The sequence below is a fragment of the Lemur catta genome, chromosome 14 (assembly GCF_020740605.2).
Source record: "Lemur catta isolate mLemCat1 chromosome 14, mLemCat1.pri, whole genome shotgun sequence".
NCBI lineage: Eukaryota > Metazoa > Chordata > Mammalia > Primates > Lemuridae > Lemur > Lemur catta.
In genome coordinates, this window is record NC_059141.1 from 5,097,291 (window position 1) to 5,121,879 (window position 24,589).

Sequence of the window (24,589 nt, forward strand, 5' to 3'; positions counted from 1 at the left end):
CCCGCAGTCACCCCTATTATTCTAGTTGCTCAGGCCAAATACCTCGGTGCCACCTATGGAAGACTGGATTATTGTTCACAGATGTGTGCTGCCCTCCCAAGGATGGTACTTCCCCACCCTGTTAGACATGGCCACATGTCTTGCTTTGAGCAACGAAGTATAAACAGAAGTGAAGTGTGTCATTCGGATGGAAGCTTCAGGAAACAGCATGCTAAGCTCTCTCCACAGTGACCGACAGTGTTCAGGCAGAGGCTGCTCCACCAGCCGGCCGCGGCAGGAAGACGATGCAGGGTGGAGCCACAGCGACCCACAACAGGTACTTAGTATGGGAAATTAACTGCGGCTGTTACAAGCCACCGAGATTTCGAAGCTGACACTTCCTGCAGCATAACTTGGCCTATGCTGGATGTTATATATCCCTTGACTGCCCTCTTGCTCACATCCCACATCTGGTCCACCAGCAAGTTTTTAAAATCTCTTTAAAATATGTCCTGCACTCACCCGTTTCTCACTGTTCTGCGGTCTCCCACCTAAGTTATTGCAAGAGCTTCCTAGTAAGTCCCCCCTGCTGCTCACTGCCTTGCCTTCCCACAGCCTGCCCAGCTCTGCAGCCAGAGGGATCCTCCTAACACCCAAGCCAGACTGTGCCCCTTCTCAGCGCCGCGGCCCCCAAGGGCTCTCCCCACCTCCTCCGAGTAACAGCCAAAGTCCCCCGACAACCCCCGAGACCTGAGGGGTAAACTCTCCCCCCGTTCCCCCTACTCCTCACTGTTCTAGAACATGCCAGCCACATTTCCACCTCAAGGCTCTCTTCACTTGCTATTTGCTGTGTCTGGAATGTTCTTCCCCCAGGTATCTGCAAGGCTCCAGGTATCAGGCATGTGCTTCAGATCTTTACACAGAAGTCACCTTCTCGGTGAGGACGTCCCCAACTCTACCCTAAACCCCCAGCTTTCCTATGCTCTTTCTCCTTAGCACTTACCACCTTCTGACATTCTATTTTTACTTACATACCTCATCTATTGTTTGCCTACCTCATGATGAGGGAGGAATTTTTGTCTCTCTGTCCCCAGTGCCACATCCCCAGTACCCGGAACAGTGCCAGAGCCTCCGTGGGCACTCAATAGCACACGCTGACGGGAGGAGGGAAATGCATGGCGTGGGCACCCATCGTGGGGATTCAGGGGCCAGACAACAGGATCATAAGGGGAACCTCTCAGTGGAGGTAAAATCTGACCTGGGCAGAAGCAAGGAGAGGGTGATGGGGGGCGGTTTGTCTGAACAGGGAAACAGCTCAACACACACGCAGAAAAAGCCAAGGCACATTCAAAGGGCAGAAGTAGAGCTGATTGGAGGGTCTGTGCTCCGAAACAAGAGGCAGCGGGAAAGGCAGGTTGTGGGTGAACCAGAGGGCACCGACGTTAGTCCAAGGAGTTTGACCTTCATCCTTCAAGCAACAGAGACCCACCCAAGATGATTTGACAAAAGGAAGATTAAAAAGAAAATTAACCCAGCAAGATAGAATGAAGGGCTAGAAGGCAAAGAGGAGGGATGAGGCCAACTCATGTGACAAACCTGCTGGGCAGGTTCAGGACCTGGGATCGCATCAGGGAGCTAGACAGGCGATGACGATGATGATGACGACGACGGAGCTTGCATCCTGTGGGGTGACATGCCCTGCCTAACGAGGGGATTCTGCAAAGGGAGAACTCACAAAGCTCAACACCGACTGGCCCCAAGAAGCAGTGGAGGAGAGCCCAAGTCCAGGACAAGGTCACCGATTCAAAATACTGACAAGGACAGGAAGTGACGAGTCAGGAGGAAGTTCTTAAACCCACAATCCCAACATCAGGTATTCTAGGTAATTGCTTCTTTAAAGAAAGGCATTTGCTTGTTTTAATGCTATCTAGGAGAAAGTGAAATAACGAAGCAAAAGAGGTCAGGATTAACACAGCCTCATTCTGCCACCTAGTGTCAGGGTTGGGACAGTCTCGTTCTCCGAGGGAACACCGGCGTTTCTGCACTGTGCTCAGGGATGCCAGGCCAGCTTCCGAGCGCATCCTCCCGCCTGACAGCAACCAGGTCACCGGGAGAAAGTAAGTAACACAGACACACACATCGGGCTGCAAGCCAGCGCATGTGGCCGCGGCTTCTCCAGGCGAAGCCGTCTACCTGGACACCCGGCAAAGGAAAAGAGCCAAGAAGTAAAGGGGCACTGAGGACGGCCCCACCGTGTGTCCAAGCTCAGCCTGTGGCACGAGGGGGACGAGGGAAAGGAAAGACGTCTTTTTCTTTCTCCATGGAAAAACTTGTCATAACTCACATTTTTAGATAGAAATTACCTTCAAAGAATAACACATGACACAAATAAAATAACATTTGAGTAGTCAGGCCAGGAATTATTTTCACATTGTAACTACATTTCAGATAATGCATTTTTGGGGTATAGAGAAATTTCTCAAACGTCAGGTGTATCACTGCTCAGGTGACAGCTGAAGCCCTCCTGTCTGTATGGACACCCCCTCACCGTGAGTACCCTCAGCACAACGCCACCTCGGGAAAAGACCAGAAAAGTGATGGACTGCTCTGCATCTGGCCTGCAGAGTGCCAGCATCCCGGTTGTGACACTGCACGACAGTTTTCCACCATGTAACCATACGGGGGAAATGTGAAAAGGTTCACAGGATCTGCTATTTCCTATGAATGGATAGGAATCTACAATTATCTCAAAATTAAAAGTTTAATTAAAAACCATATTTGTGTCTCATTTTGGGTATTCCTGAATCACAGCAATAGCCATTTTGCGAGTGGTAAATCTGTCAAAGGGAAGAAATCGGTCTGAGTTGATATGAAGACTAAGGAAAAATGGCTTCTTGATTACTCCTGCTGCATTCGTTCAATCACATGATGAATAGTTTGAGGGCCTGCCACGTGCCAGGCAGCCCTGTCTAGGAGCTGGGGATAGAGCGTTACGCAAGCAGCAATCTTACCTTTCGATGAGTTTAAATGCTGGTGGGGAGGTAAAAACATGAACAAGCAGGCAAGAAAGACACCTCCAGCAGAGCTGAATCTGTGAGGCTGTAAAACACGGCTCTGAGACACGGGGTGCCGGGTGGGAGGACGGCCCACCCAGAGGGCCTTTCAGGAGGGGGTGTTTGACCTGAGACTTGCAGGGGGTAAAGCAATCAGCCATATAGAAAAGGAAACCTATTTAGGGAAAGGCAACAAGCAAGGCCCTGATATGGGAATCCGCTTGGCTTGGTCAAGGCCGAGAGAGAGGGAACCAGTTTGATGTGAAAGTTGACAAGGGGACAGTGGTGTGACATGAGACCAGAGAGTTGGCCGGGATAGACCACGTGGGGACCCATCCCACATCTGTGAGCACAACAGGACCTCAACTAATTTCATCAAACTCTTTCTTCTGTCTATTCATTTTGGATTTTAAAAATATACCATTAGAACATTTCAGAAGTCAAAGAAACTCTCAAAGGTATAGGTTTAATTTCAAAGTTACCACCAATGCTTATTTTCTAAAAATTATAATTCATAAAAGAGCATGAATGCAAATGATGCTGACTCATTCTTTAATTTCAAAATAAGCAGTGGCTTTTTAGAACAGAAATCATTCTAGCTTATCAGAAAAGCAAAAGCAAAAGGGTAAGCAATTCAACATTGCACCTACGTATAAATGATACCATAAGTGTGCATTTTGGGGTCTTCTTCTTCAACTGAGAACCTGAACCACTGCTCCTGAGGTCCTTGCCGTTTAGCTTTCTTTTCCAGATCCCAGTATAATTCGATGCTGTGATGAGTCACTTTGCCCACAACAGGTGGATGAGGCTTTGAGAATGGCGTGATTTCTAAGAAAAGAATGACACAAGATTTCAGGACCCCACTTCCATAAGGAAGGGAGATCAGTGAGTGGTTTATAGCTGCTCAGTGATTAAACTTTTTCTGCACATCACACATACATATATCTCCCTGTTGCTTGAAGAACACCTGCAATGCTGAAGAGATACACAAGCCAGCTGGTGCAGTGAGCTACCACATCCTTCAACAAGCAGACTGTACCACACCCATCACTATCTACTTTACCTGTGGACCTTTCCAAAAAGGTTGGTTAACAAATCAAACTCATTAAATTGTTCTTTGAGCCGATGAAACTCAGTTTGCAGCTAGTGAACTGGCTAACAAAGCCAAGAGACAAAGGCTGTATCTGGCCCAAATACTTACAGCATAGATGACAAAGAGTTGACATCTCTTCTATGTAAACAGCTGTTATAAACTAACCAAGAAAAAAAAACCCAAAGGTTAAATAACAAACCAGGCAAACTATGAGCAGTGCACAAAACAGCAAAAATAAATAGCCGACATTATAATAGACAAAAAGATGTTTGGATCACCTCATGTTCACAGAGATTGATAACAATGGGATGTATCTTTGTATCTCATTAGAAACTATAGAAGAGATATCATAACTATTGGAAGCGACAATGTAGGGAGAAGATAATCTCATGTTGGTTGTGGGGAAATATGAATTATGGCATTTTTAGCAAGCAACATGGCAGCATTTATTAAAATTAAAAATACAGATACCTTGCTATCCAGCCATCCACCACTGATAACCCTGTCTGCAGAAACCAGAGCACCAGTACATACATAGACACACACACAACGACATTACAATTTTTAGCAGTTTATAGGAAAAAAAAAAAAAGACCTATTCATAAGGGAATGGGCAAATGATGGTATAACCGTAACATGGAATATTATACAGCCTTTAATAAATTAGTTCTACACCAGATGCTGCGAAAGGATCTCTATGGGTATTAGTTGAATGAGAAATCAAAGTGCAGAGAAAAACACAGAATCTCCCATTTTTGTAAAAGTTAACAAGGGGTACAATATAGTGTATACCAAGTTGTTCAGCGTGAAGTCATTCTGTTTAATGTTAGTTTTGTTTCCCTTGCTACATTTTTAAGTTTCTTAAGGGTTGGGTCCATGTCTTACACTTAAAAAAAAAAGTTTCCCCTGTGTCTCAGCACTTTTCAGGCCTCAAATATATCACTGATTTACTGTACTGGTGATTCAAAAAGAAAGGACCATGTATTTCCCTTGAGCCAATGCCTCAAAGTAGCTGACTGACTGGCTACCCTTCTGCAGACCCTGGGGTCTTCCTGCAGTGCAGCCCCACTGAGGAAGACCGGGCCTGCCGCGGTCCTACCTGCCCCCGGCCAGCGGGGCATGCAACCACCAATCTCCTTTGCACTGAGATCCCAGAGGTACGCTAGGGGGCAGCCTACAAGCTCATTTTTCCCCAACTTGATTTTCCAAATATTTATAGAAAGCATGATAGAAATTGGATAAACCTGGATTTTAATATCTGCTCTGAAACTGAATCATAAATACTTACTTCAAATTGTTTAATGATAACTAAACAACATATATGAAGTATCTAAATAAATCATGGCATAGTTCCTGCAGTGAAACCCCAACACAGCAGCTAAGAGGATCTAGTTCCACATGCATCAACATAAATATCAAAATGAGTACATGAAAAACACAGTAGTAAAAGGATATGCTACATTACTGTTTGTGTAAACTTTTATAACACACACAATACTATATTTTATTTATCATACACAGATATGTCGTAAAAGTTAAAAATGATGATAGGAAGAATGTCTCCCACTTCAAAGACGTAAGGGAAGGGACAGAGACATGAGGGCAGGAGAGGCGTCTCAGCACTGTATTTCCAAGCTTTTGTTTATGAAAAGAACTTAGGATGTACATGGCAAGATGTTAACATTTCAAACCGATATAGTACCTTGAGTACATTATTATTTGCAATAATTTTGATATGTTTGAAAATTTTTTTTTAAATAGCTATAAAAATTATATACATTACTCTTTTGGGGCTCTTGGTTTTCTTAGAAAAACAAATTTCAATGTTTTAGATACTAATTGATCCATGTAGGGAAAGGAACTAATGAGCCAGACACTGACTTTTTAACATAGTCATCTCGTTTGAACCCAGCAGTTTTGGCTGCTGAACATGACGACTCCTCACATACTCACATCCTCAGCTCATGACACCATGGTTGAGCAACTCATTTTTTTCCCCACAGCCCTCCAAAGCCAAAGGCCAGGATTGCTAGACTATTGGGGATTACCCCTAGAATAACCAGAAGCCAACAACTATTTCAATTTCAAAGACATCTGGCTTATAGTCCCACTAGAAGTCAGAATAGGCAAGAAATTCTAAAATAATGTCAAATTTCACAAGGGACAAGCCAAATGTCTCATTATGAATTTACATGAGGAGTAAAAAAACAATATTCCCAGATATGCAAGAGTTTCTCACTCCTTGCTCTTTACTAGTCATCGGTATAGGCACCAGCAGGAGCCCTCCCTTAGCGAGCTCGGCACCGGCCACAGGACCCGTGGCCACCAGAGCAGCCACGCACCCATGTCCAGCAGCCAGCTCACTGCTCTCATCACCCCTCCAGATCTGGTACAGAGCCCAGAAAAGGTGTGGTGTTTGGAAAGTTGATTTGTTATTACTCACTTTTTTTTGGAATGATCCAAGTATAACAGCACAACGGCCTCTCCGAGGTCGTGCTCGGTGTGTGTGTGCACATGTGGTAACAGGGCAGCAGCTACTGAGCCACACAACTGTGCCATGCTTCTCTCCCCGGGAACACCGATGGCCAGTGCACCAGCCATGCCCGAGAGCCTACATCTTTTGTTTGATGCCAAACTTGCCAGGATATTAATCTGCATTTAGGCAAGAGTTGCTTTTCGCAGAAAGCTAGGAATGCCAGATAGGACCTAGACGGTCAGGACATGAATGAATGTCCTTATCAGGTAAGAGTTAATTGTTTTTAGGTTACCAAAGAATAAATTGTGGGTAAGACCAAATTTGTTTTGCCTTCCTAGTCAACCTAATTTGGCAGGTGTGATTTAATTCTTACAACATTATACCCATATAGTTTATATGTTTTTTCTTTGATAAGAAGTCTGGGTTTTCTGGTCATAACCTGCCAATATACATATTTGAGGATGTTAGTTTTAGGATCCTAAAATATATTTACTACCAGGTCACCAGCCACAGTGCAAACATCACTGTGACAAGGGAGCAGAGGCCTGGGGCAGCACTGAGCCTTGGTAAGAGCTGGCAGAAATCACAAGTCACAGGCCCAACTACTGAGAATAACGACAGCAACACTCATAGGACACTTAAACTGTGTCAGGTACTAGTGTAGACACTTTATGTGTGTTCATTCAATTAATCTTCACCAACTACATATGGTGTAAGGATTTTTAGTAACTCCACTATAAACAATCTGAGGCCCAGAGAGGTTAAGCAACTTGCCCAAGGTCACACACGAGTAACTGGCAGAACCAGGATTACAACGCAGACAGCCTGGCTCAGAAGTCCCTAACTTCTAGCCCTGTGCCATACACTGCCTCTTTACGAGTAGAGAGATCAAACGTAGACCTAGGGTGAAAAATCTACTGTTTGAGTTTGTTCTCCAGGATTCTGCAAACTATTCATTTTAAATCAGGTTTAACCTATGAACCAGCTTGAACCCCAAGGAAATTTTTAAGTGATCAAGAAAACGAGATCCAAAAAAGGGAGACAGCGTTGGCATGAAGTACTGGGACACGTGCCATGCGGGACAAAGCAGAGGCAGCTCCCTCGCGGCGCTGCCCCCGCCGTGAAGAGGAAGCCAGTCCACAAGGCCACAGCAGCCACGAGGTTTGGTTGGGAGCAGAGACGTTCACTTTCAGACACCAGGAGCACCAGCAGGAAGCAGATGTGCGCTTCCTTGGGTTCAGCGTGAAGTATGACGGAGAAAAAGAATCGCACTAACGGGTAAGGAAAAGGCCATAGAATGTGGGTCAAACAAGTAGAGAGATAGTTCATAGATGGATCTGAAAAGATCATTTGTATGTACCTAGGGCAGAGAGCACACGTCATATTGGGAAAGTACTCTACATATTGAATTTACTGCCAAGATAAGGACAAGTCCCTCTATTCATAAATGTCACAGTCCCTAAGTTTTATAGCAAAGCTAAAATCGCAAGGAGAGGTGAGCGTGTCTGTGCAGCCCTGGCTACGCCAGCCCGGGATCGAATCCACCAGCTGCCCAACACCAACGCGTCTTTCCCAAGTGACCCAAAGTCAGCATTTTGAAAAACACAGAAGTTAACTTTTTGTTCTTAGTTTAACAGGATATTTGATGTCTACATTTGTATCTGTCTTTTACCAGTACAAACACTCTTCTAGGAATTTTCATAAATTTTATAAGTTTCATAAAATATATACAACACATCCACAAATACACATTCACAGACAAGTCACATGCTACTTTTTATACGAAAGTTTTAGAACTCTTTTCTGGTGTAAGATCAGATCTTTTAAAAGGTGCTTGTTGAAGTCTGATAACCAGTGTCCAAGTTTAACCAATCACATAATCTCACGTCACAAACTCAAGCTTAAAATTTATTTTAACTTGTCTAAAGATTACTAGAAGAAAAACAAGACTTTACATTCCATTTCGCATGATTCTTTTAAAAAACTGGTAGGACCACTCCATCATGGCAAATTTTCCTTATCTTAAAAGTTTCCCAAATAATGAAAAAGGAAATACAACAACAACAAAACTACAAGTAGTTCCATAAATCCTCGTGTGGTTGTCCTTTTGAGACTGTGGTATGTACCATAAAAGCTTTTTGTAAGAAAGTTCTCACGCATATCTGAGAAATAAAACAATTTTATGCCCCCAGTGCCATTTGCCAAGTAATAAATAACATGAATATGAAATAAGGAAGGGCTTCACACACTGTCACTATTCAGTCCCAATGTTTTCTCAGAAGATGGCATAAAACATGGCTCTCAAGTCCATCTGAAATCACATTACAAAGCTATTACTTACAAATTATAGATTTAAACACAGAAAACTATAACGTTTAGGTAAACCACTATATAATATGAGCCCTTAGCATCCTGATTTAAAAAAAAAAGTATTGAAATATAATAAATACAGCAGAAATGTGCCAATCCCAAAAGAGACTCAAGAGATTAGTTAAACAATCAACATTATTTGGCATCTCTGTGATAAACAGGTGACCATATTTCAAAAGCTACAGAGGTGAACCGGTGATCATATTCTGTGTTGCAATTAGCAATTGTGATTAGTATCATGAGAAGTGGGAAATGATGAAGAAAAAAGCAAATATGAGCACATTCGTCATATAAACTTAGACCACCACAAAGGATTGTAGTTTCGCTGTCCTTCACAAAAACACCTGAAAATTTACTGAGGTCAGATTTCACTGACAAGGGACATCTGCAGCCCGGCCTCCGGTGGCAGATGGACCATGATGAAGAGGACAGCACACCAAGTGGAATGCTGCATGAAGAACAGTGGTGGCTGTCACCTCAGGGCAGTTCGTCACGGCTGGAACATGTATTTACAGCAACCATTAATCAGAAACATTCTAAGTAAATATGTCATGGAGATCATACTCATTGCTAACATTTGAGATTTTAAAAGTATCAAAAATGTTTGCCAGGAATACAGATTGAAGTAATTTTTAAATCAAATATCAAAATAGCCTCATAGTGATGACAGTTTCTCCTTTCACTTAAAGATAGCTGAAATAAGTTTAATTCCAGACTACTATATCGCTCATAAAATGGGGTCCTATAAAACCCTAATAGATGAAAAGGCCATGCACAGAATCAGTTTAAAAATTTAAAAATAGTAACCACCAGTAAACAAATTAAGAAAATGTTCAAAGTTTCTAGACATCAAAAAAGGGGAAATTAAATAACTGTGAAGTAGGTACCACTTATAAAATTGGATGAAAACATGGAATTGACATACTCAGTGCCATTTAAGACTGATAAAACTGATTTACTCACAGACTGCGGACCACACTGCATGTTGTACAATTCTTTACTAAAAAAATTGGCCATTTTTTTAATTTCAGAATATTACAGGAGTACAAACATTTTGGTTACACATAAATTGCTTTTGTACTATTTGAGTCAAAGTTATAAGTGTGCCCATCACCTAGATAGTGTTCATTGTACATGTTAGGTGTGAATTTACCCATCCTCTCCCTCCCACTTCCACGTGCTCGATTTCCAATGAATGTTATTTCCTTCCATATGTGCACATAAGTGTTGATCGATTAGTGCCCATTTAATGGTGAGTCCATGTGGTGCTTGTTTTTCCATTCTTGTTATACTTCACTTAAGAAGAATGGTTTCCAGTTCCACCCAGGTTAATACAAGAGTTATTAAGAGTTCACCATTTTTTCTGGCCAAGTAAGTACTCTGTGGTATACATATACCACATTTTACTAATCCACTCATGCATTGATGGGCACTTGGGTAGTTTCCACATCTTTGCAATTGTGAATTGTGCTGCTATAAACATTTGAGTGTAGGTGTCTTTTTTATAGAATGTCTTTCTCCTTTGGGTAAATACCCAGCAGTGGGATTGCTGGATCAAATGGCAGTTCTACTTTTAGTTCTTTGAGGTATCTCCACAGTTGGCCGTATTTAACAACAATAAGATAGCCCTACCGGTGATCCCATGCCTAGAAACATACCCAAAGAAAAAAATTCAGAAATCAAAAAATAAATGTAAAAGCTAAAATGTCTATATACTGTGTGTGCTTTTACTTTCTATTTTTTAAAAATGTCTGACACATAGAGTGAGTTGTGTAGCAAGAACCCCCTTCAGCCGGCTTCAACAGCATGATCACATCCAATCTTATTTCAACTATGCTTCCTATCCCCCCACCTCCAGCTCTTCCCAAACTTGGATTATTTAACAGCTAAATTTCAATGAAACTTCACTTTGTATCAGACAGTGTTCTAAGCTCTTTACAAAAATTACTTAATTTTAGAGAACATAATTTCCCCTCATTCTACAGACGAGACTGTAGACTCACACGTCACACAATTTGCCAGGGAGGTCGTGCAACAACAGCAGGGCCAGCAGAACTGGAACCCGGGAACACGACGCCAGAGCCATGCCCTGAACCTGCGCGCTGTCTACTCCATATGTTTAATACATACACACATGAACAACAAAATAAAAGCCAGAGAGAATCACTTTAACATCATTGATAGCAAATAAAAATGTAAACAAGCTAAATGTCTAAGAATATGGAATTTGTTATATATGCTTTGGTACATTATTTAAACACAAGAATGTTTAACTACTACAAGCATGGTAACGTGTTGATATGCTAAGAATATGAAATTACATTAACACTGATTATAATGATATAAAATGTACCGATGCAAATAGAAGAAATGAATTTAGAAAAAAGACATAGTAGCAGCATTGTGGCCAATTTCTTTTTGGTAAATGTTAATGTTGTTATAGCATTAAGAAAAAAAAAACAAAATATAATTAAAAGATTGAGCTAAGGCAAACTACCGGCCTAGATTCTTCCTTCCTCATTACATGGATATGACAGCAACAAGTCTGATAAAAATAAACCAAGAATAAGTCAATGTGGATGCTTCATAGCATGAGACATTTCAATTACACTCTGACTCAATTTATTGACCATTTGGAGTCAGGCAGATATTCTGCACCACATTTATTTCCAAGGAACAAGTTTACTTATACCCACTCATTCAGCACATTTATGGGACACCTTCTGTGTCCTGAGGACACAGTTTCAACAAGATGGCCTGCGGGAAGGGTTGAGCAAGGAGGAAGGAAGACCCCACCCAAACAAATGCAAACCAGGGGCAGGCAACTAAGAACAGGAGGTGGCAGGTATACAGGGAACCTATAGGAAGGCCTTTGTTCAAAATGTGTCTGATTAACTTACTTATGTTCTAATCTGGGGGGAGGTGCCCTTAAGTGAGGTCTGAAGGATCAGGGGACAAGTCTAGCAGAGCCTGCAAGCGAAGAGTACACCATCTATCTAGAATACTTTAACATACTTGAAAGTCTTTCTTATGTTTTTATCCCCAAGCATGCCTTGTCCTTTAAAAGAAAATATAAATACGAACTGCCCAAAAGCTGCTTCCCTCTACTTTGCCAGTAAGCTCTTCAAGAGCAAAAATCGGTTCAGACATCAAAAAACAAACCACAGCAACAAAAAGAAAAACTCCCTAGAAGAATCAAGAAACCCTGCTTCCTCTCTCCTGGCTGTCCCACAGATTTTCCTCATCAGGAAAATGGGGATAAATAAGGGTCCCTGCCCTGCCTCTCTCTCTGATTTACTGCAAAGAAAAAACAGGACAAAATATTTTGCTTGAGGCTCTGACTCGGGGGGATGGGCGGGACACGGACAACGTATATAACCTGAGCTTTTGTACCCCCATGAAGAGCTGAAATAAAAAAAAAAGAAAGAAAAAGAAAAAAAAAAGTGATTTGATATGCATAAGGGGCTTCTCAAACACTTCACATAAAGTAGTGGTAATGCTTTCGGAAAGCATAATGCTCATCTCTTTCACACTTTTTGCTACATGGTAACTCTGCTTGGAATCCTATATGGGCAATAGGTGGCAGGCAAAGTAAAAGTGTGTTTCCAAGATAATCCTTTTACTTAATTACAACGAATTCAATTTACTGTGAGCTCACTCTAAGCAAGGCACTGTGCAGGACACTCAACCAACAGCGTATCTGACCTCACAGTGACACGGTGTTCTCAATGTGTCGATGAGGGAGGAGGAGACCAAGGCTCAAAGAGGTCCAGCAGCTTGCTCAAGACTACAAAACTGGAAAGTGGGGAGCAGGGGCTTCGACCCAGGTCTCTAACTCCCAAATCTGTGCCCTTCCCCTGACAGGCTGTGCCTGGGATGGTGCCTCCAAGCTTTTCTTTGCAAATAAACAATGAATCTGTAAAATGATTAAGTCTTTCACAATCAGGTAAGTTAAATTGCTGTATATATTCTTTTGACACAGTATGTCTCTGAAATTCAAATGTATTTATAGTGAAAAATGGTAGGGTATTTTAAAAGTAGCAATAGGTCTAAGTGTTCAAAATGTATATAATTAGCATTGGTCCTTTAAAAAAAAAAAATGTGCTACCAAAGGATGTGACCAAGCAATTCAGCAGAGGAAGAATGCCAATAAAATATATTCAACCTCACTGGTAATCAGAACAATGCAATCAAAATTAAGGCCTTTCATATTCAAATTTATTAAAATTGAAACCTGCCTATATAGCGGTGGAGAGGAAGAGTAGGAACACTCCCAAACTGCCAGTAGAATATAAATTGGGAAATCTCTTGGGAGCACAACATGGCAAGATTAAGTTCAGGACGTACATTCTCTGTCATCCAGCAATTCCACTCCTGCTTACAGTCCCTTACATGTGCAAGAATGTTCACGGCAACTTCATGTTTAGGAAAAATTGAAAACTACTTAAATGGCCAACCTAAGATTGGCCGAATTATGATTAAACATTAGAATACTATTAATATATAGCAGTTAATTAACTGGGTCTAAAGACATCTACATGCATAATTGAGGAGGGAGGTTGAATCATGAAATTGTAAAATGGTATCTAGAGAATGATATAATACAATCTACATAAAGTTTGACTTTGAAAAAACTATCAGAGAAGGAAATAGGGAAAGGAATGGGATAGCAGAAAATAATTTAATTGGCAATATTTTGTTTCTTAAGCTGGGTGGTGGCATGTGAATATTTTATATCTGAGCTATTTAATAAAAGAACAAGGTACTGCATGTATGGATATAATTCTATTCTCATTCCTATCTTACTCATCTCCCAAATGAGTATCCAGCTAAGTTATACTCCAAAACTATCTTAAAATGTTATATAAAGGTGGTTTCTATTTCAAATTCACAAGTCCATGAGTATTAAGTGTCTTTAAGATTTTCTACGTTCCAATGACACTTTTAGCCCAACTATTAATACATTCGTCCCTCGGTATCCGTAAGAGATTGGTGGTTCCAGGACCCCCAAGGACACTAAAACCCTAAGATGCTGAAGTCCCTGATATAAAATGGTGTAGTATTTGCATGACACCCACACACATTCTCCCACATACTCTAAATCAGCTCTACATTACTTATGATACCTACTATACTGCAAATGCTATGTAAGTAGTTGTCATGCTATGTTTCTGTTTGTATTTTTTATCATTGCAATGTTAATTTTCATTGTTTTTTTGTTTGTTTGTTTGTTTTTTTGCTTCAATCTACAGTTGGTTGAACGCACCGAGATGTGAAGGGCCAATTGCAGAGACCAGGCTTCTTGAGGAGAGTGAGCTGAAGCTCATTTACTCTCGCTGCACACCCAACCCCCACAGTCAGTACATATTTGATGAGCTGATCTGATGTTATTCAAATATCCATGAGATTCTGTTTTATAACTCCTGAAAATATGTTGCATTTAGTTTAACCATGACAGATAAAGTCTTAACACAATATATAACTTATCACATTTTATTCTACAGTTGTCTGTGCTTATCCATATTTAGGCTGTATTTTACCAATAGGTGTGAAAAAATAGATAGCAACTAACTTCACGCAACGAGAGGGTTCCAACACTGTCATGTGAGCTCCCATCTCCTAGTTCCTGCGTGTCATCCCATAGGCTGTGACACTTTGTCCCTTGACTCTGAGGTTTGTCAAGTTGCCTTCCATGGAGCCCTATTAAAACTCTTAATCCAGCTACTAACAGAAATCAGTTATATTGCTATGCCCCTCTCTTATTCACACAAATAAGATGGAATGATGCACATTGACACAAAAATCTTTGGAACCCTCCTTTTTTCAGTACATAATGCAGCACTAAAGAGTGATTGTGATTCCATCGGGGATCATTGTCTTAAATTTCCCTCAACTGCTGCTTTCTCTCTCTGTCCCCTATCCTGCCAGTACCCTTTTGTCCACCCATTCTCTGTTCCTTTGTCTCAGTATATTTTTGAATGTTACTATGTAGTAGGCGCTCTGCTAAATACTGAGAACAGAAAGGACGGGACTATCAGTTTTGGCCCTCATCGAGTCTACAGTCTTGCAGGAGATATAAACGTTAAACAGACACTGCCCCCCAAAAAAAGTTATCACAGTTGTTATCATTATTTTAAAGGAAAGACTGAGATGCAGAGAGACATTTGAGCTCACTCCTCAAAGATACAGGCCAGAAAGGGCAATGAAGAACATTATAGCAAGAAAAGGAAGGATTCGTTCTTCCACTTAAGTTGACGGTAATGTACTTTGAAAACATGCCTGATGGAAATCTAAACCTAAAAATGAATCCAATCATTTTAATAGCAATGGAGCTGCCAACTAATAAGCTCTCTGGAGAAAAATCCAACCCTCATCACGAACATACTGATAAATAGGAATCTTTAAGGACTGTAATCTATTAATGAAAAGATTACGATTTTCTGTTTATACATCAATCCATAATATTTGCCACACACTGTGGCTTTTCCAAATGAGGTTTCTTTATAATCTACAACCACATCCCTGCTTCTCCAACAGCTTTTTACAATGATTTACAATCAAAAGAAAAGAATAAACAGAGGCTTGGATGAAATTACCACATAAAGACAAATTTCATACCATAAATCTCTCCCAACACCCTCATTCTAAATAGGTTGCCAGGGTATATGCAGAAAAATAAATTGTATTTTTGCAGCCAGAATAAAAAGAACCAAGATCATAAATTGGATATTAATTATAAATAATGGTCATTGTTCTTTGCATTTGTCAGAATAATGTCCTATATAAGAAATCCCCTGTCTCTACTATGGGATTGTTTTCATTTCATCTGATTCTTGGCTCCAAGCATGTCTTAACCACCAAGATTCATATGCAGACCCTTCATTGCAAACAGTAACTAAACCTGCTCAGCGAACAAAATTCAAAGGCAGATACTGTATCCTAGTTGTCCTTCCAAAAACTCTCCTCCTATATAAAAAACTGTTTGCGAATAGATTTACCTCCCTGTCTCTGTACTAGTTACAAATGTACTGCTTTGATCTCAGCTTCAATACAGATAAATCTTTTTAATCTTCCCTTTTCTACCCCCTCTAACCCTCCCCCTTCCTCAACCTCTGACTTTTCTCACTCTTAGCACGCACTTCAGTTCTTCCATTAAATTTCCCAAAAATGTTTGGGACTTTTACTGGAAAGTGTCTTTAAACCACCAATGTTTTTTCCTTCACATTCTCTTACTGTAGTATATAAACATATATCCCTTCCAAAATTCAAATTAAAAAATAGCCCTACAAATAAAAACTGGCTCATGTAAGGCATTTAGGCATAACCTCAATTAACAAGGAATATAGTAAACACTATGCAATAAGACAAGTTCTAAGAAGTATGCTGTATTGTCTCAAAAAAACAAAAATAAATATTGAGATATTGGAAACTTTAAAAAAATACTTCTCCCAAAATAGTGATACTATGTTCTTTTCTGATATGAAAGCAATACCTAGCCAATGTTTTTAAAAAAATAAAAAATCAGGGCTGGGCACAGTGGCTAACGCCTGTAATCCTAGCACTCTGGGAGGCCAAAGGGAGAGGGATCACTTGAGCTCGGGAGTTCGAGACCAGCCTGAGCAAGAGCGAGACCTCGTCTCTACTAAAAATAGAAAGAAATTATATGGACAACTAAAAATATACATCTATAAAATTAGCCGAGCATGGCAGTGCATGCCTGTAATCCCAGCTACACTCGGGAGGCTGAGGCAGTAGGATCGCTTGAGCCCAGGAGTTTGAGGTTGCTGTGAGCTGGGCTGACACCATGACACTCTAGCCCGGGCAATACAGTGAGACTCTGTCTCAAAAAAATAAATAAAATAAAAAACCAATACAGAAATACTGAAGCAGAAAATAAAAGTTCTCTCATACCCACTCCCCTACCTACCCAGAGATGACCACCAGCAATAGCTTGATTAACATTCTTTCAACAATTTCTTTAGTATGGACACATAAAATTTTACAAAAAGTCATATTCAAGGTACTGTTTTACAGCTTGCCTTTTTAAATTAACAGTCTACTGGTAGATATTTTTGCATGTTAGTACATATGACAAACTCAATTACATAAAAAATTATTCTCTATATACAGTAATTACAGACAAAACTTCAATGAAAATTGTGTGTTTAACTTTACATAGTGATGCCAATATTTTTAGATAATATTTTTATGGAAAATTCATAGAATTACTGAGTCTTTGGATATGTTTAATTTTGATACCTATTGCAAAAATGCCATTTAAAAAGAGCATATATCAATGTACCAGTTGTGAGATATCCGTTTTCTCATACCTGGGCAAACATATCATCAACTCCCTGCTACCAGGTGTAAGGTAGAGATACATTCAACCGTGTGTACAAGACGATCTAGTCAAGAGTGATCATTGTAGCATTAGTAATGAAAAATTGGAAATCCTTTCTCAACAAAAGAATAGATAAATTGAGGCATATTTATATCATAAGCTATATCCACTTTTTGGTCAATTTGCTAGATAAGTTCATTATCTGCTATTTAGAGTCTACCTAGAACTGCTGTGCTCCTTCAACTCATAGTCAATGTAAGTATGCAAAATAATCTTATGTGTTATTCATAAATATATACATATGTAGGATAATTATGAAAACATACATTTATTCAATCAAATATTTACTTAGAGCAAAGTGAATGTTAGGAGAAAATCTTCACAGTCATAGACAACACAAAGATTTCTTACACAGGACACAAAAAACATTAACCACAAAAGGAAGTAATTTGATAAATTAAATTTCAATAAATTAAAAATTTCTGCCCTTTGAAAATCACCACTAAGAAAATAAAACAGCAATCCACAGAGTAGGAGAAAATATTGATGATACATACATCTTGCAAAACACTTGTGTCCAGAATACGCTAAAAACACAACTCAATAATAGGAAGACACACATCCCAATTTAAAAATAGGCAGAAAATTTAAAATGATATTGCACAAAAGATTGATAAATGGCCAATAAGAACATATACAGTAAGATTACTAGTCATCAGGGAAATGCTAATTAAAATGAGATGCCTAGATGCCTAAAATTTTTGAAGGCTGAAAATACAAATGCTGGTGAATATGCAGAACAAGTGAAACTCTCATACACTGTGGGTGGAAATCTAAAATGGTACAATCCCTTTAGACAACTGGTAGTTTATTGTCTAATAAAGTTAAATGTAGACCTGCTCAATAAACCAGCAATTCCACTAAGTATTTACCCAAAATCAATGAAACATGTCCATACCAACGCTTGTACAGGAACGTTCAGAGTAGCTTTACTCGTAATCGCCAAAACATAAAAGCACACCAAATGCCAATCAGAAGATAAATGAATAAACAGTGTTATAGCTACATAATGAAATATTATTCAGCAATAAAAATGAACTATTGATCCATGCAATAGCATAAAGCTCAAAAACATTATGGAAAGCAATCGGAGGTTCTGAGCAGAGGAATGACATGATCTGATTTAGGTTTTACCAGGACCCCTCAAGCTACCATAGTGAAAACAGACAGAAGTGGGGTCAGGGCAGCAGCAGAGAGATCAGTCAGGAGGTAAATGCAGAAATCCAGGTGGAAGTATGATGGAGCAAGGGCTGGGGTCATGAAAAGCGATCAGATTCAGTCATCAAAAACTATCAAGACTCTCTGAAGGGCTCTCTCCTATACAACAGTTATACTTGGACTGGGGTACACCCTTTGAGGTACTGAGGCACTGAAGGTAGAAGAACCATCCAGGTACAGCCTACCCTTTTCATCCCTTCCAAATAAAAATTTAAAATATGAGCAGGGCTCGGATCATCAGAAACCAGAGAGAACAGAAACCAGTGTCTCAACGTTCCAAAGCCATTGTGGGAACATGCAGGAGACAGGAATGAGGGAATCAACAGAGAACCCAGACCCAAGCAGCAGGGAGCAGGAGCTGTGTAGAGTCAGAGAGTGGCCTGGTCTGCTCAGAGGAGGAGGAATAAGGTTATCATGAGACTAGATTATTACAGCAACCATGTTGTGGGGATAACTGAACTTGGAAAGCAGCAAGAAGTAGAAGCTGAGCCTGACACTCCTGCTCTGAACAAAAGCCTCCAGGGGATCCAAAATTGTCATGGTTCAAGTAAGCCCTTTGACTACCTCCAGAGGCAGAGGCAAATGCCCTCTGAAAGATGCAGCAAGTTGTCCACATAATTTAAGATTAAACAAACATCAGCAAACACAAAGGCAGGCAAGCAACCATGCAGAGTCAGAGTTGCAGACCCTCCAAGAATGGAAAGGTTAGAACTGTCAGATTTAGAATATCCAGGAGCTATATATAAAAGTTTAAAGAAATAGAAGATGCAATTACAAATTGAATATACCAAAAAAAAAAAAAAAAAACACATTAAGAATTACCAGAAATATTTGAGGAAAAAAACAAATGGAAATTCTAAAATGAAAAAAATACTTGTTGAAATAAAAAAGTAAATGGGTGAGTTAAATGCCAAATAGGACAGAAATGAAAAGATAATTATATATCTGAAGAATTTACCGAATTTATCCAGTATAAAACAAAAATTGAAAATACAACATAGAAGAAAACAGAATAAGAAGATCTAGCATATGTTTATAATCAGAGAGCCAGAAAGGAAAAATAAAGGGAATAGAAGGGAGTCAATATTTAAAGGAAAATGTATAATTAAAAATATGAATATGAATTCACAACTCCAGGAAGTAAAAACATATCCCAAGCAGGATAAATAAAAAGGAAAACATGCCTAGACACAAAAATGAAACAGAACAAAGGCAATGACATGATTCCAAAAGCAACTAGAGAGAAAACACATATCACCTGCAAAGGAATGTGAGAATGACAACAGAATTCTCAATGACAATAGAAAGTAGAAAACAGTACAATAATATCTTCAGAAAGAAAAGAAAATTAGATGTCCACCTAAAACTTCGTACTCAGCAAAAATTCCTTTCAGGAACAAGAATTAAATAAACACATTTACCAATTTAAAAAAGTGAAGGCATTTTGCAAGTATTTGCAAAAATATATCTGATGAAAGACCTGTATACAAAGATATACAAAGAATTCTTAAAACTCAGTAAGAAAACAAACAACCCACTTAAGAAATTAAGATCAAATAGACACCTCACCAAAGAAAACATACAGATGGCAAATAAGCACATAGAAAGATTCAACATATTAATAGTGTCATTAGGGAATTGCAAATTAAAACAACATGACACCACTGTACATATATTAGAATGACTAAAATTCAAAAGCCTGATGATACCAAATGCCAGCAAAGATTGGGAGCAACACGAACTCTCACTCATTGCCAGTAGGAATGCAAAATGGTACAACTATACTCTGGAAGACAGTTTGGGAGCTTCTTACAAAAGTGAACATAGTCCTACCACAGGATCCAGCAATCGTGCACCTAGGTAATTTCCCAGTTGATTTAAAAACTTGTACATGAATGTTTATAACACCTTTTTTATAATTGCCCCAAACTGGAAACAATAGGTCCTTCAGTAGGTGAATGGAGAAACTGTTATATCCTTACAATGGGATATTTGTTATTCATTGATAAAAAGAAATGAGCTCTCAAGTCATGAAAACTCATGGAAGAAATATAAATTCACATTAAGTGAAAGAAGCTGGTCTGAAAAAGATACATTTGTACAATCCCAACTATACAACATTTTGGAAAAGGTAAGACTATGGAAACAGTAAAAAGATCAGTGGTTACCAGGGGATTCAGGAGAGGAAAGAAGGGTTAAATAGGTGAAACACGGGAGACTTTATTAGGGCAGTAAAACTATTTGTTATGATACTGTAATGGTGGATACGTGGCATTGTATTTGTCAAAACCCATAAAACTTTACAGCACAAAGAGTAAAGGTTAATGTCGCAAAGTTTACAGAATCATTTAGGAAACTGGGGAATCCTGAGGTGAAATGCAGAATATGAAAACAATCTAGCTGTATTACAAATGTGCAAAACAACCTCACTGAAGGGGTGGGGAGAAAGGGTTTTGCTCTAACTTTGGAAATAAGTACAGTCTCTAAGACTAAAAGCAAAATAAACGGGACATAAGCACTGTATTCTAGTTAGTAATGTTTCCCACAGAGGCACACGTTAACAATTCTGGAACCGCCGTGTATGAACACTAGAACTGAACAATTAAGTAAATGAATGGCAGGTGGTGGGAGCCAGATCTCACTGATGGAGGAGTTTACATGTAAGCAAGGCAAGGAGACTAGGAAGATCCATGCGGTAATGAATTATAGTTGGAGACATCAGGTTGAAATCACATTTAGCTTAACTTACATATACGAACATTTATAGGTATATTTATATACATAGATTAGTAGACACTCATATATTTCCTCATTTTGTCAGCTGAGATGGCTTAAAAGCAATGGCATCCCAGTAACAATGACCATCTCTAGCATCCAGATCTTGTTTTCTAATACCATTGTTCAGTTAAAGAAACCAGAACTCCTTGGAGAAAAAGCTGACTCCACACTGGGGTAGGAAGTAGTACAAAATGAGCCTGGAGCCTCACATGATGCTAAAAAGTAAGTTAATGCTTAAGGAAAAAATGCCCACTACCTACTATGGTGGAGGTTCACCAAAGAGACAGGAGAAACTGAAAAAGCTTCCAATGGCTGAAACTAGAACATTTGAACAAATGAACAGTATTGGATTTTAATTGATGGTAAAAAAATGTATGAGTCCATACTGATATAAACATGGGAGAAGAGACAAATTTATGCAAGAGAATTCAAAATAATTTCTCTAATCTACCCTCAAGGATCTGTAGCATAACTCCCTACTCCTTATGTGTGGGCCACACATAGGACTTCCTTCCAAAGAGTACAGGATGGAAAGGAAGGGGGCAAATTGTAACTTCACAATGGAAAAACCTGAAGGAAAAAGCCACGTCAGCCAGTGGTGGTTAACGTGGTGGTTAACATCAACAGTGATAAACCACGTGGATAGTATATGTCCTTAATTTGATGTCATGAAAATGCCATCTTTGCCTCTGTGGTCTTACTCCCCAAAACCTGTAAAATAAATCCATGATAAAAACAGAAAAATTCCAATTGAGAGCCATTTACAAAATACCTGACCAGCACTTCTTAAAATTATCAAAGTTATGGAAAACAGGAAGAACCTGTCATAGCCAGGAAGAACTTAAGGAGACATGACAACTAAACGTAATGTGGTATTCTGGAGGGATCATGAACTAGGAAAAGAACATCAGGTAAAAACTAAAGAAACCTGAATAAATTATGGATTTTAGTTAATAATAATGTAACTTGATTCATTATTTGTAACAAATGTAACATTCATAGAAGAGGTTAATAATAGGGTAAACTGGTCATAGGTTATATGGGAACCCAAGAACTATATTTTCTATTTTATTTTTTTAAGTTTTTATTTATTTATTTATTTTGAGACAGAGTCTCACACTCTGTTGCCCTGGCTAGAATGCCGTGGTGTCAGCCTAGCTCACAGCAACCTCAGACTCCTGGGCTCAAGTGATCCTTCTGCCTCAGCCTCACTACAGGCATGCGCCACCATGCCCGGCTTATTTTTTTCTATATATATGTTTTTGGCTGTCCAAATCATCTTTCTATTTTTAGTAGAGACGGGGTCTTGCTCTTGGCTCAGGCTGGTCTCGAACTCCTGACCTCGAGCGATCCCTCCCACCTCAGCCTCCCAGAGTGCCAGGATTACAGGCATGAGACACCGCACCCGGCCTCAAAACTTTTAATAGCAGTTTTGGAGTTTGTGGTAGGGCCATTGAGCAAGAAAGGGCAGCTGAGCGCACACACTAGCCAGTGTGCCCACCCACTTGCCTGGATGAACACAGAAGGTGCCAGGAAAGTGCTCTCAGCTGTGAGACATTTTAAATGCCTAAATTATCAGCCACATCTCAGACCCAAAGAGAAAAGGACAATTGTATGTCTGCCCCAAAGTTCCAATATTCTTGATAGGAAATCTTTCCCTCGTTAAGTGATACGTTATGACTGAGGTGGGGACAGGAGGTACAGCTGGTGTACAGCTACACCTGGGACAGGAATCTATGTGTTCCCCAAAAGAGCTTCCTCTCTTACAGAAAACAGCTCTACCTGCCCCTCCCCCAGAGCCGAAGTTGAGCTAAGGTGCTTTGCCCACGCACAGCACTCGGGCAGACTTGGCAAATCCCCGCAGCTGGCAGGGGAGGAAAAGCACTCCCATGGCACAGAGACAGAGCACACAAAATGCTCCTATCAGGGATCATGGAAACGTTGCAGGCCCCATAAGCACTGCCGAGCCGCACCTATGTTTACCAAATACACGGGAGGGAGGTCCCTAAGCCGTGCTACAATTAGACCCAGAGGGATATTTACTAAAATGCTAATGAAGCCTAAATTTTTGGGGTCTTTCACTTGTATAGGGGCCTTCCCAGGATATAAGGGGTTCCAGCAATGTGCTCACATGGTCAAATATTCTTTGTGACACTTGCAAACGATGTTTGCACTCTAGATTATCAAAGGCTCTCTTCCTGTTCCAACTCCCCCTGTCCACTTCTCCTTGTGTCTTGTGGTATTGAAGGTATCATTCCTCGGATCTGACTAAAGGAAAGTTGACTTAAAAATACATTTGGTTTGGTTTAACAGTATATCTATCCATCCATCTATCCATCCATCTGTGGGGTGTGTGCTGTTTGCAGTCACTTCTGTGTGTAACTGATGCTCTGCTCAGCCTCGCGCTGCAGCAGTCACTTCCGGCAACATCCCCACAACCTGCCGACCACACACAGCCCCAACACCAGGGCTAGGGTGAGAGGTCACACTGCCATAGGAATGTGCCCTTCAGTGGAGGAGAAACAAGGTCTTAAATGTATACACTAGAAACCAGTTTGTGGGAAATTCTCCTAAATATCAAAATTTTAAAATTTTGAGCAGGTAAGTCGGTTCTCATTGATACCTAGTTAAAAATAGAAGTTTTCACCTGTCAGAAAGACACTCAATAAATGGTGTATAGAATTATAAACACACCATTCATTTTTGGCACCAAATCACATGAAACCAAATGTGTCAAAATTCATGGGTTTGGTTTGGAAAAGAAAAAATTTCCTGAGTTTATAGGACAAAGTATTTACAAATAGTATAACTGAGGATGAGGTTGCAAGATTTAAGTTAAGATTTGCACACCTTAACTTATCCGATTCATCTTGCCCTCACAAAGTCTGACAGTTCCAGATAAAACAGCATGCAAAATTGCCACCAATACAGCAAAGCAGCCTGAAGAAAAATGTTCCAGTGAAATACTCCTACACATATCCCATCAATAATTCAGTATTCATAGTACAAGAATATTTTGATTACACAATTATGGGGCTCAGTTGAACACAGTGGCAGTTTTTAAATGCATTTGAATTGCTCTTGTGTATGCCTTAATTTCAGATAAATCTACTTTTTTCTACAATTATTGATCATTACAAAATTTAAACTCAATGGAAAGTACGCATCCTAGTTGAAGCTGAAAAAGGAAATTGAAAGAATGAAGATTGGCAGGAGCTTCA

General features: G+C 39.8%; 1 protein-coding gene across 3 annotated transcripts in view; it reads right to left on the reverse strand.

The window, feature by feature from the left end:
• The window catches only part of FANK1 (fibronectin type III and ankyrin repeat domains 1), a 62,726-nt gene that overhangs the window by 20,096 nt on the left and 18,041 nt on the right, over positions 1-24,589 (reverse strand). For all 3 annotated transcript variants that reach the window (XM_045568340.1, XM_045568341.1, XM_045568342.1), the window contains one exon: positions 3,683-3,860. In XM_045568340.1, the coding sequence (XP_045424296.1) occupies positions 3,683-3,860 (178 nt within the window). The remainder of the gene's footprint in view (positions 1-3,682; positions 3,861-24,589) is intronic.